General features: G+C 47.2%; 1 protein-coding gene across 8 annotated transcripts in view; it reads right to left on the bottom strand.

The window, feature by feature from the left end:
- Window positions 1-1,417: 1,417 nt before the first annotated feature.
- The window catches only part of nectin1b (nectin cell adhesion molecule 1b), a 268,322-nt gene continuing 252,135 nt past the window's right edge, over window positions 1,418-17,604 (bottom strand). For 2 of the 8 annotated variants that reach the window (XR_007935820.1, XR_007935823.1), the window contains 3 exons: window positions 8,785-9,987; window positions 3,864-7,312; window positions 1,418-3,813 (listed from right to left, as the gene is read on the bottom strand). Coding sequence is in view for 2 of the 8 variants with exons in the window: in XM_051931781.1 (XP_051787741.1) it covers window positions 9,939-9,987 (49 nt within the window). In the remaining 6 variants the exon portion in view is untranslated. Of the gene's footprint in view, window positions 3,814-3,863; window positions 7,313-8,784; window positions 9,988-17,604 lie in introns of those variants that run through there. The other 6 variants (XR_007935822.1, XR_007935821.1, XM_051931781.1 and 3 more) reach the window with 6 other exon arrangements.

Here is a 17,604-nt window from a genome sequence, read left to right as displayed (position 1 = left end):
TTAGGGCAAAACACGTGTCATGTACTCTGCATTATTTGACAGTAAAACTTTGCTATATATATATATATATATATATATATATATATATATATATATATATATATATATATATATATATATATATATATCCATCCATCCATCCATTTTCCAACCTGCTGAATCCGAACACAGGGTCACGGGGGTCTGCTGGAGCCAATCCCAGGCAACACAGGGCACAAGGCAGGAACCAATCCCGGGCAGGGTGCCAACCCACCGCAGTGTGTGTGTGTGTGTGTGTGTGTGTGTGTATATATATATATATATATATATATATATATATATATATATATATATATATTGTGACCACCAGGGAGCTCCAGCCACCCCAAACACAAACACAAGATCAAGCACAATACACTTTTTTATTTGCGTGGGAAGCACTTCTTCCTCAGTCCCCAGCAGCAAGCACAGTACAATTAAACACCAAAGGCACAATGTAACACTGTCCTCATCCTCGTCCTCTTCCTCATCCTCGTCTCTTCCCAACTCTGTCTCTCCAAGTGAAGTGAGGCGGCTCCTTTTATGCTGCTCCTGGAATTGCTCCAGTGGGCTCATTAGCCAGATTTGGAATCACTCCCATTTGTGGTAGAAATCCAATGCAGGGCTCTACCGCTCCCCCTGGTGGCCCTCACAGAACCTAATAGGGCTGTCCCAAACTCCAACTCCCATGAAGCCCTGTGGAAATCAGTGGAACCATAGCAACCCAAAGGGGCAGCATTCTAGTGCTTCGGGGGAGGCAGTGTCCTGTGCACATCTGCTCCCCTGATTCTTCCCGTATATTGGCCTTCCGCCCCAGTAGGAGCCACGGCCATCTGTCTGTCACTTATATATATAATGTATATAAAAATATGACTTGCTTATTTAGATATTCAGAATTTGACTTCTAAGACTTTGAGATTTTTTTTATTTTATTTTATTTCTCTTTTAGTTTTCTTTCCAGTTCAAACGATATCCGGGGTTTCCTCTGGTGTCCCAACCCTTCATTTACTCTCTGTGTTCATACCTGAATTCCTCTTCTGGCAGATCACGTCCCGGTTGGTCCCCACTTTACGCTCAGTTTTCTGCTATACGCGGATTCAGGAAACGTGTCTTTGATGTGCCATAAACTGACGGGAGTGACCTCCACATTGCGATGAGAGATCGGTCATCCGTATCTCCATCCATTTTCCTCCACCTTCCGCAGCCGTTTTTTTTTTTTCCTCCGCACAAGGTCAAGCGAACCCGGGTGCAGGATGAGATTCCCCTCTGCAGGGGGCGCACACTCTCGCATATGCGGCCAGGCGCTCGCGTTGCGTTAAATGCGTGTCATCAGTCAAAGGTTCGCGACTCGCTTCATTATGGATTTAAACAAGAAAGAAAAAGAACTCGAGAGGCAGTGTTTTATTTCAACAATTTATTGACATTTACTTACTCTTCCTTGTTAAAGATTTAAATGGCTCAGTTGATAGTCAGTGAAAATCTCTTTCTTTCTTTCTTTCTCTCTCTCACACACACACACACGCACACACACAAGCGCGCGCACACAGAGCGGAGAACAGAAACTTGAGTTCATGAATAAAACAAAAAGAAAGCCACGCTAATTATTCATATCATGCCACGCTGAGCTAATCAAGTCGCTTGTTACTGCGGGGCGTTCAGGCGAACCTCCCAGCTCTGTACGAGCCGGCCGAGGCAGGGTCTGTGAGCGGAATGCCACCCTAGGTGCCAGCTTGCATAAAAAAAAAAACAGGAAAAAGAAAAGTTAATTCCTTAAAAAAAAACAGCCCTGATTGTCAGAGATGAGGGGATTCAGTGCCCCCAGTACTACACAGTAAGTGAGTTTAAGCGAAAGCTAAGCGCTGTGTCCAGTTTAAACTTCACGTGGTGGCTCTGGTTTTCTGTACTGGTGTGTGGGCTCCCTGTTGTGATGTAAACGGCTCAATGCCCTAACTCTACTGGCTTGTGTGTCTCAGGATGGACCTGTGCCCCTTTTATTGATCTTTTATGCTGTTTAGCCTGGCATATGTTTCATTCCTTTATTTATAGGAGCGTTATTTCTTAGCGCACAGCGGATCTACTGTGCCCACTCTGCAGATTTAAATGGATCAAAATGGATTCGAGCTTGACATGCTGATTTATATGGCTCAGGAGGGATCTTGGCACCCTTTGCTGGTTGATATTGTTCAGACTGGCATAGGCTTCCTTTGCTGACTGCATGCGTCTGGATACCTTGCACTGGATTATATAATTTACACTGGATCTGTGCCCAGTGGGCTGGTTGTTGGCTCAGAATGGATCTTCGCTGGCATATTGGTGTATGAAGCTTTAGCTGGCACAGGCTCCTTTAATTGATTGGGATAGCTCTGGACTCCTTGTACTGGTTTATTTCACTCACCCTCAAACTTTGCCTACTCTACTGGATTTTTATGGCTCAGTATGGATTTTGGCACCATTTCCATGTTTTTGTACTTCAGGTTGGCATGTGTTTTCCTTGATGATTGTGCTGGATGTGTAACTCCCACTGGATCTGTGCCCTCTGTGCTATTTTATATGGCTCAGAATGGCTCTGCTGCAGGCATAATGGAGGGCATACATTTCACTCCTGATTTGTACAAATGTGGGGTCCTTGTACTGGTTTATGTGCTTACAATGCTGGTTATTATGATTCAGGATGGCTCTTTACTGGTTTAATGAAGCTCAAGATGGCACTGAGTGGCATGGTTGTGGATTTCTTGTGCTGGTTTATGTGCCCATAATGCTGGTTATTATGACTCACGATGGCTCTTTACTGATTTAATGAAGCTCAAGATGGCACTGAGTGGTATGGTTGTGGATTTCTTGTGCTGGTTTATTTCATTACCCCTCAATCTTTGCTCACTCAGCTGGCTTTAATGACTCAGGGTGGCTCATGCCAGTCTTTACTGGTGTATGTTGTTCAGACTGGTATAAGCTTTCATTGGATGATCGCATGGGTATGGACTTCGTGTACTGGATTATGTAACTTATCCTTCATCTGTGCCCACTGTAGCGTAACCTTTTCATCATTTGCATGGATATGGACTTCTTGTACTGGTTTGTGTACCCACACTCCTGGCACCCTTTCCTGGTTTATGTCATTCAGGCTGACATAAGATAGGTGGATTTGTAACTCCCACTCGATCTGTGCCCACTTTACTGGTTTATGTGGCTCAAATGGATCTTTTCTGCCATACCAATTTATGAAGCTCCAGCTGGCACAAACATTTGTTCTTGATTTGTATGGGTGTGGATTTCTTGTACTGGTTCATTTCACTCACCCTTGATCTGCTCTCATTCTGCTGATTTTCATGGCTCAGGATGGACCTTGGCATCCTTTAGTGGCTTATATAGCTCAAGCTGGCACGCTTTCTTTGATGAGTACATTGGTCTGGGCTCCTTGTACTGGTTAATTTCACTCATCCTCAATTTTTGCCCACTCTGCTGATTGTCATGATTTAGGATGGATCTTGGCACCCTTTACTGGCTTATGTACTTCAGGCTGGCACAAGCTTTCCTTCATGATCATATAGCCTGGACTCCTTGTACTGGTTCATTATACTCAGCCTTGATCTGTGCCCACTCTGCTGGGTTACATGGCTTAGAATGGATCTCTGCTGACATACTGGTGTATGGCATTCCTGATGGCATCTTCTTTTGCTGATGTGGATGGATCTGAACTCCTTCTACAGGTTCATGTGCCCACACCGATAGGATTTTATCACTCAGGTTGGACCTTGGCACCCCTTTAGTAGTTTATGTACTTCAAGCTGGCACAAGCTTTCCTTAATGATCATATAGACTGGACTCATCATACTGGATTATTGCACTCATCCTTTATCTGTGCTCACTCTGCTGGTTTTCATAACTTCGGATGGATCTTGGCACCTTTTGCTGGATTATGTAATTCAAGCTGGCACACAATTTCCTTGATGGTCATTTAGTATGGATTTCTTTTACTGGTTTATTTCACTCACCCTTGGTGCCCACTCTGCTGGCTTTCATGACTCAGGATGGATCTTTGCTGGCATATTAGTTCATGAAGATCCAGATGGTGTAAGCTTCTTTAACTGGTTTGTACTGGTGTTGCCTTCTTGTACTGGTTTATTTCACTCACCCTTGGTGCCCATTCTGCTGGCTTTCATGACTCAGGATGGATCTTTGCTGGCATATTAGTTCATGAAGATCCAGATGGAGTAAGCTTCTTTAACTGGTTTGTACTGGTGTTGCCTTCTTGTACTGGTTTATTTCATTCACCCTCAGTGCTTATTCTGCTGGCTTTCATGACTCAGGGTGGATCATGACACCCTTTACTGGGTGATGTACTTCAAGCTGGCACACGATTTCCTTGATGGTCATTTAATCCGGACTTCTTGTACTGGTTTATTGCACTCACCCTCAATCTGTGCCCACTCTGCTGGCTTTCGTGACTCAGGATGGATCTTCGCTGGCATGCTGGTGTAGAGTTGGGCTTGCAGGTGGTGCTTCAGGCGATTCAGGGTGGCACTGGGTTATGCCCAGAAATAAACAGCACAGTCAATGCCCTTTGTTGTCCAACCCATTTCATCCAGTAAGATGTTCCTCTGACCTGTGGAAGCAGTCAGACTGCGGATTTCTCCAAGTCACCACTAGAGGGTACAAGTGAGCCGTATGTCTCTTTTGCGGCTATGAATGCTGAGGCCCAGAGCGCCTCTCAAAGCGACCGGCAGTCACCATCCTGACAGGCCATGAATGAGGGGCTACCACGTGCCAGCTGTGAGGTCTTCTATTGACACAAACCTCACAATGGAGTCTTAGTGCGAGCCCCTTACAATCACAAAACAAGCAGAAAACCCAACGAGCATTTGGCACTGCCATACAGACTCCTGAATGAGGATGGCATGATTAAGCTTCAACGGAGCTGGTCAAGTGCTCTTTAAAATGGGCATTGGAGTAACGGCAAACTTCATTTTCCATCCATTATTTATGGAGCTGGTGACCTGTTGAACGTTATGGAAGTTTGAGGGGGCCAAGGCGGGCTCTGAAGTCATTGGACGTCTTTCACCTGAGTTCAAGTCAGGCCCCATCTCTGGCAGTAAAGCGCCATTCCCGACACCGTGCTGATGTTGGCTCCGTGCCTGGTCTATCAGAATCCAGCAGGACTTCTAGAACCAGCTCAGTCGGAGGTGCAGAAAAGGGGGCCAAAGAAAGAAAGAAAGAAAGAAAGAGAGAGAAAGAAAGAACAAACTCTCTGACATGGCATTCAGTTACCATCTTCAAGGTGGGCAAACAGCACAGAGGTGACTTTGTAAAGCTCAGCACATCCAAATTGTTGACCACTAACACAAGAAAAGAAGCCAACGATCAAAAGGAATCAAAGGGGTCACTAAAACAAAACATGAAAGGGGGGCAACCAACTGCCTGGGCAAGGTGACGGTCAGGTTAACAAAGGGGCTTTTCTGATGGACCGCTTGAATGGAATAGAAGGAAGAGCAGGCTCCTTTCAGGGGACTGCAGTCTGGTGGTGGGCTCCCTTTAGAGATCAGGTGGCCGTGCGTAACAAGCCATACAAAGGGTGGTCCGTTTCAGGCTCCTTTTGTAGGAATGTTTGAGAAGCTTGGGTGAAATGGCCAGTCTGTTGTCCACCATCATCCATAAAGAAAACTACTGATGAGATCAGGAGGTGACTGAGCCAGGACAAGGAGGGATCCAAGTGACTCAGGGGTGTGAGGGGCTCAGCCACTCTGGTAGGCCTGAGGATGGGCCTTTACCATGCAACATCACAGGAACCGCAGAAGTGGGCACTGCACCGGGGGCACAAGTGCAAGTGGAGATACTGAATGCCTGCTCTGGCATCATGAGAGTTGGCGTGGGCAGGGACCACTGGTGGGCTCAAAGGCTAAACTGGGCAGTGGCAGGGAGGTAGGGCAGACTGGACAGCCCTGAGCTGGAAGAGACTGGGGGGGGGGGGGGCGCTTATACTTGACAGCACTGGTGGGATTGGGCTGATGAGCGGGTGAGTGGCAGGAGGATCAGATTGGACATCATTGGCGTGGGAGTCGGTGGGTTTGGAGTAACGTCTCAAAATGTGGATAGAGAAAGGTGGCGTGGGAGAAACACAAGTGTTCAAACTGGACAGCACTGGTGAGGGTGGTGAGGGGCTCAGAATGGACATCGCTGGTGTTGAGGAGGGGCAGAGAGATTAGACTTGGGTGGCACTGGTGAGGGAGAGAGAGGGGCCGCCATGGGAGTCAGAGACCAGCTGTGATGTCTGAAAGAGTGGGCTGCAAATTGTTTAAGGGCTCAGACTGGACAGAACTGGTGTGGAACAGACATGACTGTGGGGGTCCAAGGGTTCAGACTGGAAAGCATCGGCATCTGAAATGATTTTACTGAGTGAGGGTCTTGAGGATCCAGATGTGTGCTATAGGTGGGCGCTCCCTAGGTCTTATCAAGTCAAGTGCCTAATGGGTACAGCAGGGTTAACTCCCCCCCCCCCCATGGCAAAATCACTTTGCCAGTCTCATTAAAGACAAACACATTCTTAGCTAAGCTTGTTAAACATACTGCAGGTGGTCTTATTCTAAAGTGTCACTGTTAGTCTTATTGAACCTTTGTTAACGTCCTGGTGCCAGGCGGTGAGGGGGCTAACCTGCACCAGAGGAGACTCCTGTCTCAACTCCGCTCCTGGCAGTAATCGACGTGCTGTAGGTGACCTCGGTGCTCGGTAAGTCACATGGAGCCTTCGCTAAGGTCGTGTAGTATAGCAGTAGCTGGCTAATAGAGGGGCTCTACAGAGGGTCCCCAATTCCAGTGGGGTCACTGGTGCTTTCTCAGTCTTATTAAGCCCAAAGAAATCATCAGTTCAGCCCTTGTGACATGGCAGTGACTGATTAGTCGAGGTGGCCTTAGTGTCATCGGTACTCTGTAAGTCCTCTGCGGAGGTCTTGGTGTATAGCAGTAACTGCTCTAAAGGTGGTCCTAAATTCTAGTGGCCAAACCAAGCTACAATCCAGCCCTTGTGACATGAGAGTAACCGATTAGATGATGTACTGCGGGTGGCTTCATTCTGAAGTGTCACTGGTGCCCTGTAAGTCTCATTGAGCTTCTGTGGAGGTCTCGGCGTATCGTGGTGTGTGACTAGCAGATGCACCAGCGGTAGCCCCTATACTCAAGTCATTGGTGATCCTTTAGTTTTTTAAAGACCATGAAGTCCAGCTCTTGTGACATGGTAGTGACTGATTAGTCAACATACTGTAGGTGGGCTTATTGTGAAGTGTCACTGTAAGTCTTATTGAGTCTTTGCTAAGGTCTTGATGCATAACGGTGAGGGGCTAACATTCACTAGAGTAGCCCCTGTGGTAAACTCATTGGTGGTCTCTAAGCCTTATTAAAGCCACACAAAGCCTTCGTTTAGCTGTTGTTACCTGGCGGTAATGGACTAATAGACTTGCTGTAGGTGGCCTTTTTCTAAAGTGTCATCGATGCTCTGTAAGTCTTATTGAGCCCCTGCTGAGCTCTTGCTACATAGCAGTATCTGCTCTAATGGTGGTGCCCAATTCTAGTGGTGTCCCTTGTGCTTTCCAGGACTTACTAAGGCCAAAGAAAGTTTCACTTCAGTCCTTTGTGACACGGCAGTAGCTGCCTACTAGATGGACTGCAAGTGGCTTCATTCTAAAGTGTCACTGGTGCCCTGTAAGTCTCATTGAGCCTCTGCGGGGGTCTCGACGTATAGCGCTGTATGACTAACAGATGCACCAGTGGTAGCCCCTATAATAAAATCATTGGGCTGATTGATTTTATTATCAATTACAATAATTATTTTATTATCAATCCTTTAGTTTTTTAAAGACTATGAAGTCCTGCTCTTGTGACATGGTAGTGACTGATTAGTCAACGTACTGTAGGTGGCCTTATTGTGAAGTGTCACTAGCAGTCTTATTGAGTCTTTGCTAAGGTCTTGATGCATAATGGCGAGGGGCTAACATACATTAGAGTAGCCCCTGTGGTAAACAAATGGTGGTCTCTAAGCCTTATTAAAGCCAAAGAAGCCTTCGTTCAGCTCTTGTTACGTGGCAGTAATGGACTAATAGACTTGCTGTAGGTGGCCTTATTCTAAAGTGTCACTGGTGCCCTGTAAGTCTTATTGAGCCTCTGCGGGGGTCTCGACGTATAGCGCTGTATGACTAACAGGTGCACGAGTGGTAGCCCCTATAATAAAATCATTGGGCTGATTGATTTTATTATCAATTATCATAATTATTTTATTATCAATCCTTTAGTTTTTTAAAGACGCTCTTGTGACATGGTAGTGACTGATTAGTCAACGTACTGTAGGTGGCCTTATTGTGAAGTGTCACTAGTAGTCTTATTGAGTCTTTGCTAAGGTCTTGTTGCATAATGGCGAGGGGCTAACATACATTAGAGTAGCCCCTGTGCTAAACTCATGGTGGTCTCTAAGCCTTATTAAAGCCAAAGAAGCCTTCGTTCAGCTCTTGTTACGTGGCAGTAATGGACTAATAGACTTGCTCTAGGTGGCCTTATTCTAAAGTGTCACTGGTGCCCTGTAAGTCTTATTGAGCCTATGTGGGGGTCTCGGTGTTTAGCGGTGTGTGACTAACAGATGCACCAGTGGTAACCCTTATAATAAAATCATTGGTGATCATGAAGTATTTTGAAGACCATACAAAGCTTCAGCTCAGCTCTTGTGACATGGCGGTGACTGATTAGTCAACATACCTAGGTGGCCTTATTCTGTAAGTCTTATTGAACCTAATAGCACACTCAAGGACTGGGCATACGCAGGACTAGTCTCTTGGGAGTGATGGGCTCCCAATTGCTTAGAACTAGCATTCCAGGGACTGAACTGGGAAGTCTGAATGGACATGCTGGTACTAAGGTGCCAAGGTGGAGGGCCTTTATGAATTGCTATTTCTGACCAGTAAGTCCATAGTGGTGTGGCCTGTGACGCAGGAGCTCTTCGAGGGGCTTTGCCTTTTATGATTAATGCATTGGCGCAGCACTTGGGAGATTCGAGAAGCCCCCATCATTTCCAGCAGAAGCTGTGCCAGTGCTGAACAGAGAGGTTGGGTTATGGCCGGCTGTTTGTTTGTAAGCTCTGTACTTGGAGTGAGAAATGCCTGGCACTAGACAGATAAATGCAAATGACCCCTGGTGTCCATCCTGAAGTCCACTGCAGAGATCTATCTACCTGCTAATTTGAATGCCCCGTTTGGCCTGGCAGGTCGCACTATTTGGCAGCATGCGGAAGCTTGTCATTCGAGAGGGATGCCCTACGAGAGGAGCTCAGCCCACCATGGGACAGGAAAGCGGTAACATTAAAAAAAAGAAAAATCCAAATCTCCACGCAGGTGCACGCACTCAGCCACTAGCCCTTTCTAAAACAACACACCACAAAGTGGTGGACAGGAACACGCGTGTGACGCTGTGGTGCACAGGGACACGACCTACACATTTGGGTCAGAAGTAAGGAAGGTGGCTGTCACACTGCCCATCGAAGGAAGAGTCACGGGGAAAGTGAGAAGGAGGTGCCATCGACAACATCATCTTCATCATCATCATCATCCTCATCAGATGTGGCAGGTCAGCACAGTACTGGACGGTGGCAGGGCTTACATGCAGTGCGGGACACACATGGGTCAGGTCCGTCAACTCTCTGAAGCATCTGAAACTTGGTCTTGGTGTCGATCCCGTGTGGCATCTCCCAGCGTGGCGTGCTTGGCAGGTGTCTGACGTTTAGACGTATTGTTCTTTAGGGCAGATGAAAGGGGCTCGGGAGCCAGCTGGGGGGAACCCGTACACTGGGCTGCTGGGAGGATGTTGGCTGTAGGGGTTCTGGGGCAGATAGGACAGCGGAGGGTAGGCAGTAAGAGGCTGGGCCTCCAGGAGGTGGTCCTCACGGGAGTTCACATTGTCAGCCGGGTTTGGTAGCTCTTGGTAACACTTCCCACTGTTCTGAAAAAGATGAAAGAGAGAGAGAGAGAGACACAGAGACAATGGAGAGTCTGGCTGTCACACTCTGTAGCTAAAGGAGAGCGGTTTGGGGGGAGGTAGGTGGGCAAGTGAAGCTCACGTTTATTTTGGCAGCTACATTAAGTAGCAGCGCAGAGCCAGCTTTGCTTTGTCAGATGCCAGTCAGTTAAATGACTTCGGAGTCTCAAGCAAATGGGTCTTCCTGACTGAGTTAATGGGGCCCCCCTCATGGGCTCAATTATCAGCATTTTCTGTTAACAGCTAATGGCTCTGCAACCTGAAGAGAGCCGTCTGTTTCAGGGATGAACGCCATTGGCAAGATAGTGTGTGATGGGGGCGGGGTGGGAAATGGTAGAAAAAGAGGTGGAGTTTAGGAGAGGTGGGAATAGGAGTTCACCAATAGTGCCACTTGAAAAGAAGGGAGGCGGGGCATAAGCAATCATTTTTAAATACAGAAAGTGGACATTCAAGAAGGCGGGGCCAGATCCATAACTTACTGATAGGTGGGACGAAAAGAGTCACTTTGACATGTACATGTGGGAATATTCATGGAGGTGGGGGGGTTAGGTGCGTCACTTACCTACCAGTCGGGGACTAAAGGGTCATATTCAGATCACAGACACACAGGGAAGTGGGGCCAAATGCATCATTTATTCACAGGAGAAGTGCAAAGGATGACGTTCAGATCTAACTGTGAACATTCATTAAGGAGGGGGCAAGTGTATCACTTGGTGAAAGGTGGGATCTGAAGGGTCCCATTTAGATCTTATAGAGAATACTCACCGAGAAAGGGCCTACAGGGTCACATTCAGATCCAAAGGTGGATTTTCAGGGTGAAGAGAAGGGGGGCAAATGCATAATTTACTGTTAGGTGGGGCCTAAAGATCTTAAGGTGAAGATTCATGGAGGTGGAGCTGACTGGATGACTAAATGAGAGGTGGGGGTGAAGAGAGTTACATTCACATGTACCTGAGAATATTCATGGAGGTGGGCCTGGTACATCATGTACCCATGGGTGTGGACTTTAAGGGTCTCATTGGGATCCTGTGATAGATATTCAGGGAGAAGGGGGTCGAATGTGTAATTTATTGACAGGTGGGGCCTAAAGGGTCACATTTGGATGTAGAGTTAGACATTAAGGGGTTGGCACGGGGAGCATATGCATAATTTACTGATTGGAACCTAAAGGGTCACGTTCAGATGTGTGAACATTCTTGAAGGTGGGGCCAAGTTCATAAATTAGTGATAGGTGGGGCTTAAGAGGTCTCATTCAGGTCAAATTATGAACATTCAGGGAGGTGGAGCCAAGTGTATCAGCTGATGATAGGTGGGTCCTAAAGGTTCACATCTGGATTTAACTGTGAACATTCATGGAGGCAGGGCTAGTTGTGTTACTTACTGACAGAAAGGGCCTAAAGGTCACAACTGGATCCAAAGTTGGACATTATGAGGGGCTAAATGCATAATGTACTGGTAGTTTAGGGCTTAAATGGCCACATTCAGATCCGTGAACATTCTCAGAGGGCTTTATAATTTAGTCATAGGTGGGGCCTAAGTGGTCACAGTCGGGTCTCATTGTGAATATTCATGGAGATGGAGCCAAGGCCTAAAGGTCTAAAGACTTACATTCAAATGCAGAGGTGGACATTCAGGGAGGTGTGGCCAAATGTACCAGCTGGTGATGGGCGGAGCCTAAAATATCACTTTCAGATTTCCAGTAAGTGTGAACAGTCATGGAGACAGATCCAGCTGCATTGCTTACTGGTAGGAGGGGGCTGAAATGTCACATTCAGAACTAGAGATGAATATTCAAGGAAGAGGGGCCAGGGTACACATAATTTACTGAAAGGTGGGGCTGTAAGGGTCACAATGACATCTAACTCTAAATATTCATGGAGGTGCGTCTGACTGCGTTACTTACTGGCAGAAAGGGCCTACTGGGTCACCATTGGATCTTGGGTTGGACATTAAGTAGTGGGGAGCAAATGCATCATTTTTACTAATAGGCTGGGGCCTAAAATGTCACATTCAGATCTAAGTGTGAATGTTTTTGGTGGTGGAGCGGAGTTCATCATTGACAGGAGGGGCTGAAAGAGTCCCAGGCAGATGCACAGATGAACGTTCATGGAGGCGAGTGCAATGCGTCACTTAGTAATGGGTGGGGCCTAAAATATCACCTTCAGATCTAAGCCTGAACATTCAAGGAGGTGGGGCCAACTCTGTCACTTAAACTTATAGGTGGGGCTTAAAGGGGGATTAAAGGGGGGGGGTTGCGAACATGTGCTTATAGCATTGCTGCACCAACCACATGACAAACCACCTAGATTGGGACCTGAGTGCAGATGAGAGGGTCACATTTATATTGAATGGAGGACATTAGATAAATAGGCAAGACAAGAATCACAGGTGTCTGCTGTGTCACAAACATGTCCAGAACTGCATATTCATGGAGGGGGAGTGGGGGTCCAGAGACTCATTCAAGTCCAGAACAGTACTATCATGCAGGACCCTTGAAGTTTGTTGAGGGTGGTGCTGGTTGGGGTGTCACACTCAGGCATACAATTCATGGCGGAGTAGCCACCAACAAGACAGATAGGACTTGAAGGGGTCACATTCACATGCAGAGTGACCCGGCAATGGCCATCACATTGAAATAGGGTGGGCTATGTGCTTTGTGTTTAGGTAGGTGGGACAAGAACTGTTACAGAGAAGGCCTTGAATTCTCTAAAACACAGACAGGGCGAGGTGCCTGAAGGGTCACATTGATGTCCAGAAGTGGATCAAGCCTATCACAAAGACAGAAGTAGGACCTGGTGTGCTAGCTACAGACCCTTGGAGCTCAGTTTTGAAATGGTAATGTAGACATGGAAGCTTCACAAACAGAGAGGGGGACCAGGAGCATTACAAAGAGAATTAATATTACATTTGCATCCTAAAATGAACATTCAAGGAAAAAGAAGCAGAAATATCTCATAGAGATCATCAATGGCACCTTCTGTGGCCAGAACCCTAGCACCTCTGAGGGCCTAGACACAAAAGGAGCTTCCAATTTAAAATTCAGACTTGAGACACAAGGCAGTGGGATTTAGAGGGTGTCATTAGGTGGGTTTAAGGTAGGACCAGGCCACATTGATAAAGGTGTCAGTTTGACACATTCGTGGAATTAAGGACCAGCTGAGCACAATAAATGGGGTAGTGGAACCACATTGTGAAATCAAGTCACCAGAGGAAGGCTCAGCCCAATATATTCCAGGAGGTTCGATATACAGATCATATTTCAGAAAGCCAGAACTGGAAATAAACATACAAGGGTTCCAATCATAAAGGAAAAACCAGGAGACCACCTTCAGATCTCGGTATCTGTGGAGGTGCAGGCAATAAGAACACGCAGGGCCGCCTTCATGCATGGGCATGCTGAGCAGTTGCATGCTAATCTATGTATGTTGTGACTTGCTGAGTGGCTGCGCAGGTAGGGGTCCCAGTGCACTCCTATAATGCCGTTAACACGGACAAGGACCACTGAGTCACATAGGCAGAGCCACAAGACTGCACGCAGAGGGACACGGCCACGCCCAGCTCATTCAAAAGAGGTGTGGCCAGGGGAGTGGGTGTCTCCCACAGACAGGTGAGTGAGGCGGGGCTAAGATCAAGTGACTGGGCGGGGCTAGTATGACATCTCTCTAGAGGAAGCCATCCAAAGAACACACTCACACAAAAAGGAAGAGAACGGCTTCTCACTTTCCTTCTCTTTTATTTTTATTGAATCTTTCGTGGAGCCCATCGCATTTGCATGAGGTTGTCTGTCAAAAGCCAGCCATGCTGGAGTCATTGTAACAGTGCAAGATGCATTCATTACATCTTAATTATAATGTAATAGCGCGATTACACTGTGCGCTGAAGTGAAAGGGATAATTACCGTGCAATTAAGTAAAGTTGGCAAGAAGATCTTTTACCAACGTGATTAAAAAAAAAATAAAAAAAATTAGCACTTGACTTGCTCTCGACTTAATGAATCTGACCTTTACCACCGCCTGAATTTCACCAAGTGCTCTGTTTGTTTTCCTAGCGGCAGAGCTGATTACCCCGCTGCTGAGACACACAGACGGGTTATTTGTTTTCCTAGAGCTCTCTGCTGTCGACACACACACACACACACACACACACACACATTCACCATTCCAGGAGACCACTGGGGTCTCTGAGTCCACTTTCAGACAAAAGCTGATGGGATGTAAATAAACGGGGAAAAGAAATGTGAAGTGAAACCTGGAGCCGAAGGGAATGCGAGTAAACAGAAGGGAGGTCAGCTGTATGTGGACATGGCAATGGGAGGATGGATACGAGAGGTGGGCCGTGCTGGGTGGGCGTCCGGGTAGCAGAATTGCAGTGCTTGTATTTTTTATTTTCCTCCATGATGTTTCCTGTTTAACATAATGTGACGATGCGGGTTCCGCCTCACGCTCCCACTTCTCTTCGGGGAGCCTCTCGAACCCGACACCGTCGGTAATGTAACCGGATGAGCTGGACATTGAGGACACCAAACGAAGCAAGGGGACAAGGTGCAAAGTGCAAAAGTGCTTTAAATCAATTAAACAAATCCAAAAACAGTGTCCAGGTGAAGTGCAGTGCTTCACAACGTCAATAAATAAATAATCCAATAAAATCAGCTGCACTGTGGACACAGGTTTTGATTTGTTTTTTTTATTTTTAATAAAAGCACTTGCACCTTTTGCTCCATCCTCACCTTTGCTCAGTTTGATTTGTCACCATCAGAGCAGCTCATCAGGGTTACATTACTGACACTGTTGGGTCCGAGAGGCTCCCTGAAGAGAAGTGGGAGCGTGGAGAGGGATCCGCATCATCACAAATGGTGGCAGCGGTGGGATGAGCTGGCAGTGGGGACTGAAGAAGGAGACCAATCAGCAGGTGGGATAAGTGAAAGACTTTTAAAAGACCCCATGGACCCAAGCCGGAGGAGGACATTTTTATAACGAACTGAGCTTTTTAATGGGCATTTATTTATTGATTGCGTATATTTTTAAACTTCTTATTCTTTTAATGTCCTGCTTTTACAATGGGGGGGGGGGGGGGGGTTGATTTTAATGTGGAGTTGGTTTTAGTGCTTTTACTGTTCTAGTGCAGTGTTAGGGCCAGGCTGCAGACCTGGGCCACCAGTTGCACTGGTTTGGTAGTGGCGTGGAGCCTTCCCGTTTAACTGGTGGCTTAAGGGGGGAGGAGTGTGATATAGTTAGTCTGCGGCTCGAAATGTATGGCCAGTTTTTTTTTTTAAATAAACTAGGGGGCTTTGTCCCCTCCTCAATTTGCTCACCAACCCCCCCGGCCTCTTCGACGCGCCAGCCGCTTCGCATCCCTGCCACTCAAACAGTACTATTCCCCGATGGCAGCACAAATTAGACGATCTACTAGTCTCTGACTTAAAGTTTAAATTCGAACAATATATTCAATCTCTTTTCGCTGTTCTGTTATTTCACCGAGTAATAATTTCCATTTGTTTGCGCCAATGTGATCTTTACTATCATTTTTTGGAGACTTTCGAATTTTAGTACTTTCATTATCTCTAACCTGCTTTGCATGTGTATCGCACCAACGTTTTTGAATTCTTTACGATGTTCTACTTTGTCTTCTACTCTTTGTCTTTTATTTCCGGCCCCGGGCCTGGTTAAATCTCTTGGCACAAAGTCTCATCTTGTGGGACACAAAAGTATCTCTCTGAAAAAGTCTCGTCTCATCCCAGGCTAAAAAGTCTCGTCTTGTCCCAGGATTTTTTTTATTATAATAGAGAGATAATCTGCGGTGGGTTGGCACCCTGCCCGGGATTGGTTCCTGCCTTGTGCACTGTGTTGGCTGGGATTGGCTCCAGCAGACCCCTGTGACCCTGTGTTTGGATTCAGCGGGTTGGAAAATGGATGGATGGATAGAGAGATAATCGCCGCACTCACGGCTTAAGGAGGGGTGAGGTACTGTGGCGGGAGCGGTTCCTGGGCGCAATGCGGGCATGTTGCGGAATCACCCATGTACGTAATCGATGCCAGGTGCTGCTAATTGCCACACCTGTGCCATGTCCCCATTATAAAGAAGAGGAGAAGCGCAAGTGAGGAGGAGGAGGAGAGATCGAGAAAGAGAGCAGAGGTTAGAGGAGGAAGAAGAGGAAGCTGGAGGCCGCGAGCTGGTGCGGGAGCGAGAGCGAGGTAGAGTAGGCTCGCTGGTGGTTGCAGGCAGCTGGGATGAGAGCCCTGGTAGTAGTGTGGGGGGCAGCAGGAAGCGGTCGCTTGTTCCAGCTGAGCGGTCTCAGGAGCTGGAGTAACGTCTCGCCGTTTAAGACCGGGAAGGCAGCAGGAGAGTCGGAGGTTTGGGATTGGAACCCCAGTGTGAGTGCCCTGAGCGTTGGGGAAATCCAAGTCTCAGTCTGGAGGCATCTGTATGAAGCCAGGGGTCAGAAAGCCACCAGAGTCATGGAGAAGACAGGAAGGGTGACTCCTCTGTTGACGGGCCCGGATGTGAGAAGCAGGGGAGACGCCAGCTAAAAGAAGGCACCGGGCTTTTACAGGGGAACCGCTGCCAGCCATTGTTGTTTTTAACCTAATTCTAACTGGATTTATTTATTGAATTATTTTAACCTCCACATTACACCTGATTTTTATGGATTATTTATTTATTGGAACATTTTGAACACTGCAGTGTGGACAATGGTTTTGATTTGTAAAAGCCCTTGCACCTTTTGCACCATCCCCTTTGCTCAGTTTGATTTGCCCCCATCAGACCAGCTCATTACCGATGGTGTTGGGTTCGAGAGACTCCCTGAAGAGAAGTGGGAGAATGGAGCGGGACCCGCGTTGTCACACGTAAAGGCACTACAGTATATTACAATTATTTGCTCAGAGGTTAAGCCAAATGACCCCTTTTATTGGCTAACTGGAAAGATTGCAGTAGGCCAGCTTTCGAGGCAACTCAGGCCCCTTCTTCAGGCGAGATGTAATCATTCCATGTAGTAGCGGCACATTTCGGTGTCTTGTATGTCTGAAGTTCTAGGGTGTTGTACCGTGTTAGCCATTATGGATGTAGTGCATCTCGCTTGGGTGGCGCAGTGGTAGCGCTGCTGCCTCGCAGTTAGGAGACCTGGGTTCGCTCCCCGGGTCCTCCCTGCGTGGAGTTTGCATGTTCTCCCCGTGTCTACGTGGGTTTCCTCCGGGCGCTCCGGTTTCCTCCCACTGTCCAAAGACATGCAGGTTAGGTGGATTGGCAATCCTAAATTGGCTCTAGTGTGTGTGTGTGTGTGTGTGGGTGTGTTTGTGTGTGTCCTGCGGTGGGTTGGCACCCTGCCCGGGATTGGTTCCCTGCCTTGTGCCCTGTGTTGGCTGGGATTGGCTCCAGCAGACCCCCGTGACCCTTTGTTCGGATTCGGCGGGTTGGAAAATGGATGGATGGATGCATCTCGCTTGAAGAAGGGGCCTGAGTTGCCTCGAAAGCAGGCTTATTGTAATCTTTCCAGTTAGCCAGTAAAAGGGGTCATTCTGCTTGACTTCTCACCACATCCAAAATGGCTAACACGGTACAACACCCTAGTACTACAATTATTTG

Source organism: Erpetoichthys calabaricus, chromosome 9 (genome assembly GCF_900747795.2).
Source record: "Erpetoichthys calabaricus chromosome 9, fErpCal1.3, whole genome shotgun sequence".
Taxonomy (NCBI): Eukaryota; Metazoa; Chordata; class Cladistia; order Polypteriformes; family Polypteridae; genus Erpetoichthys; species Erpetoichthys calabaricus.
This window is presented reverse-complemented; position numbering and strand designations above follow the sequence as displayed.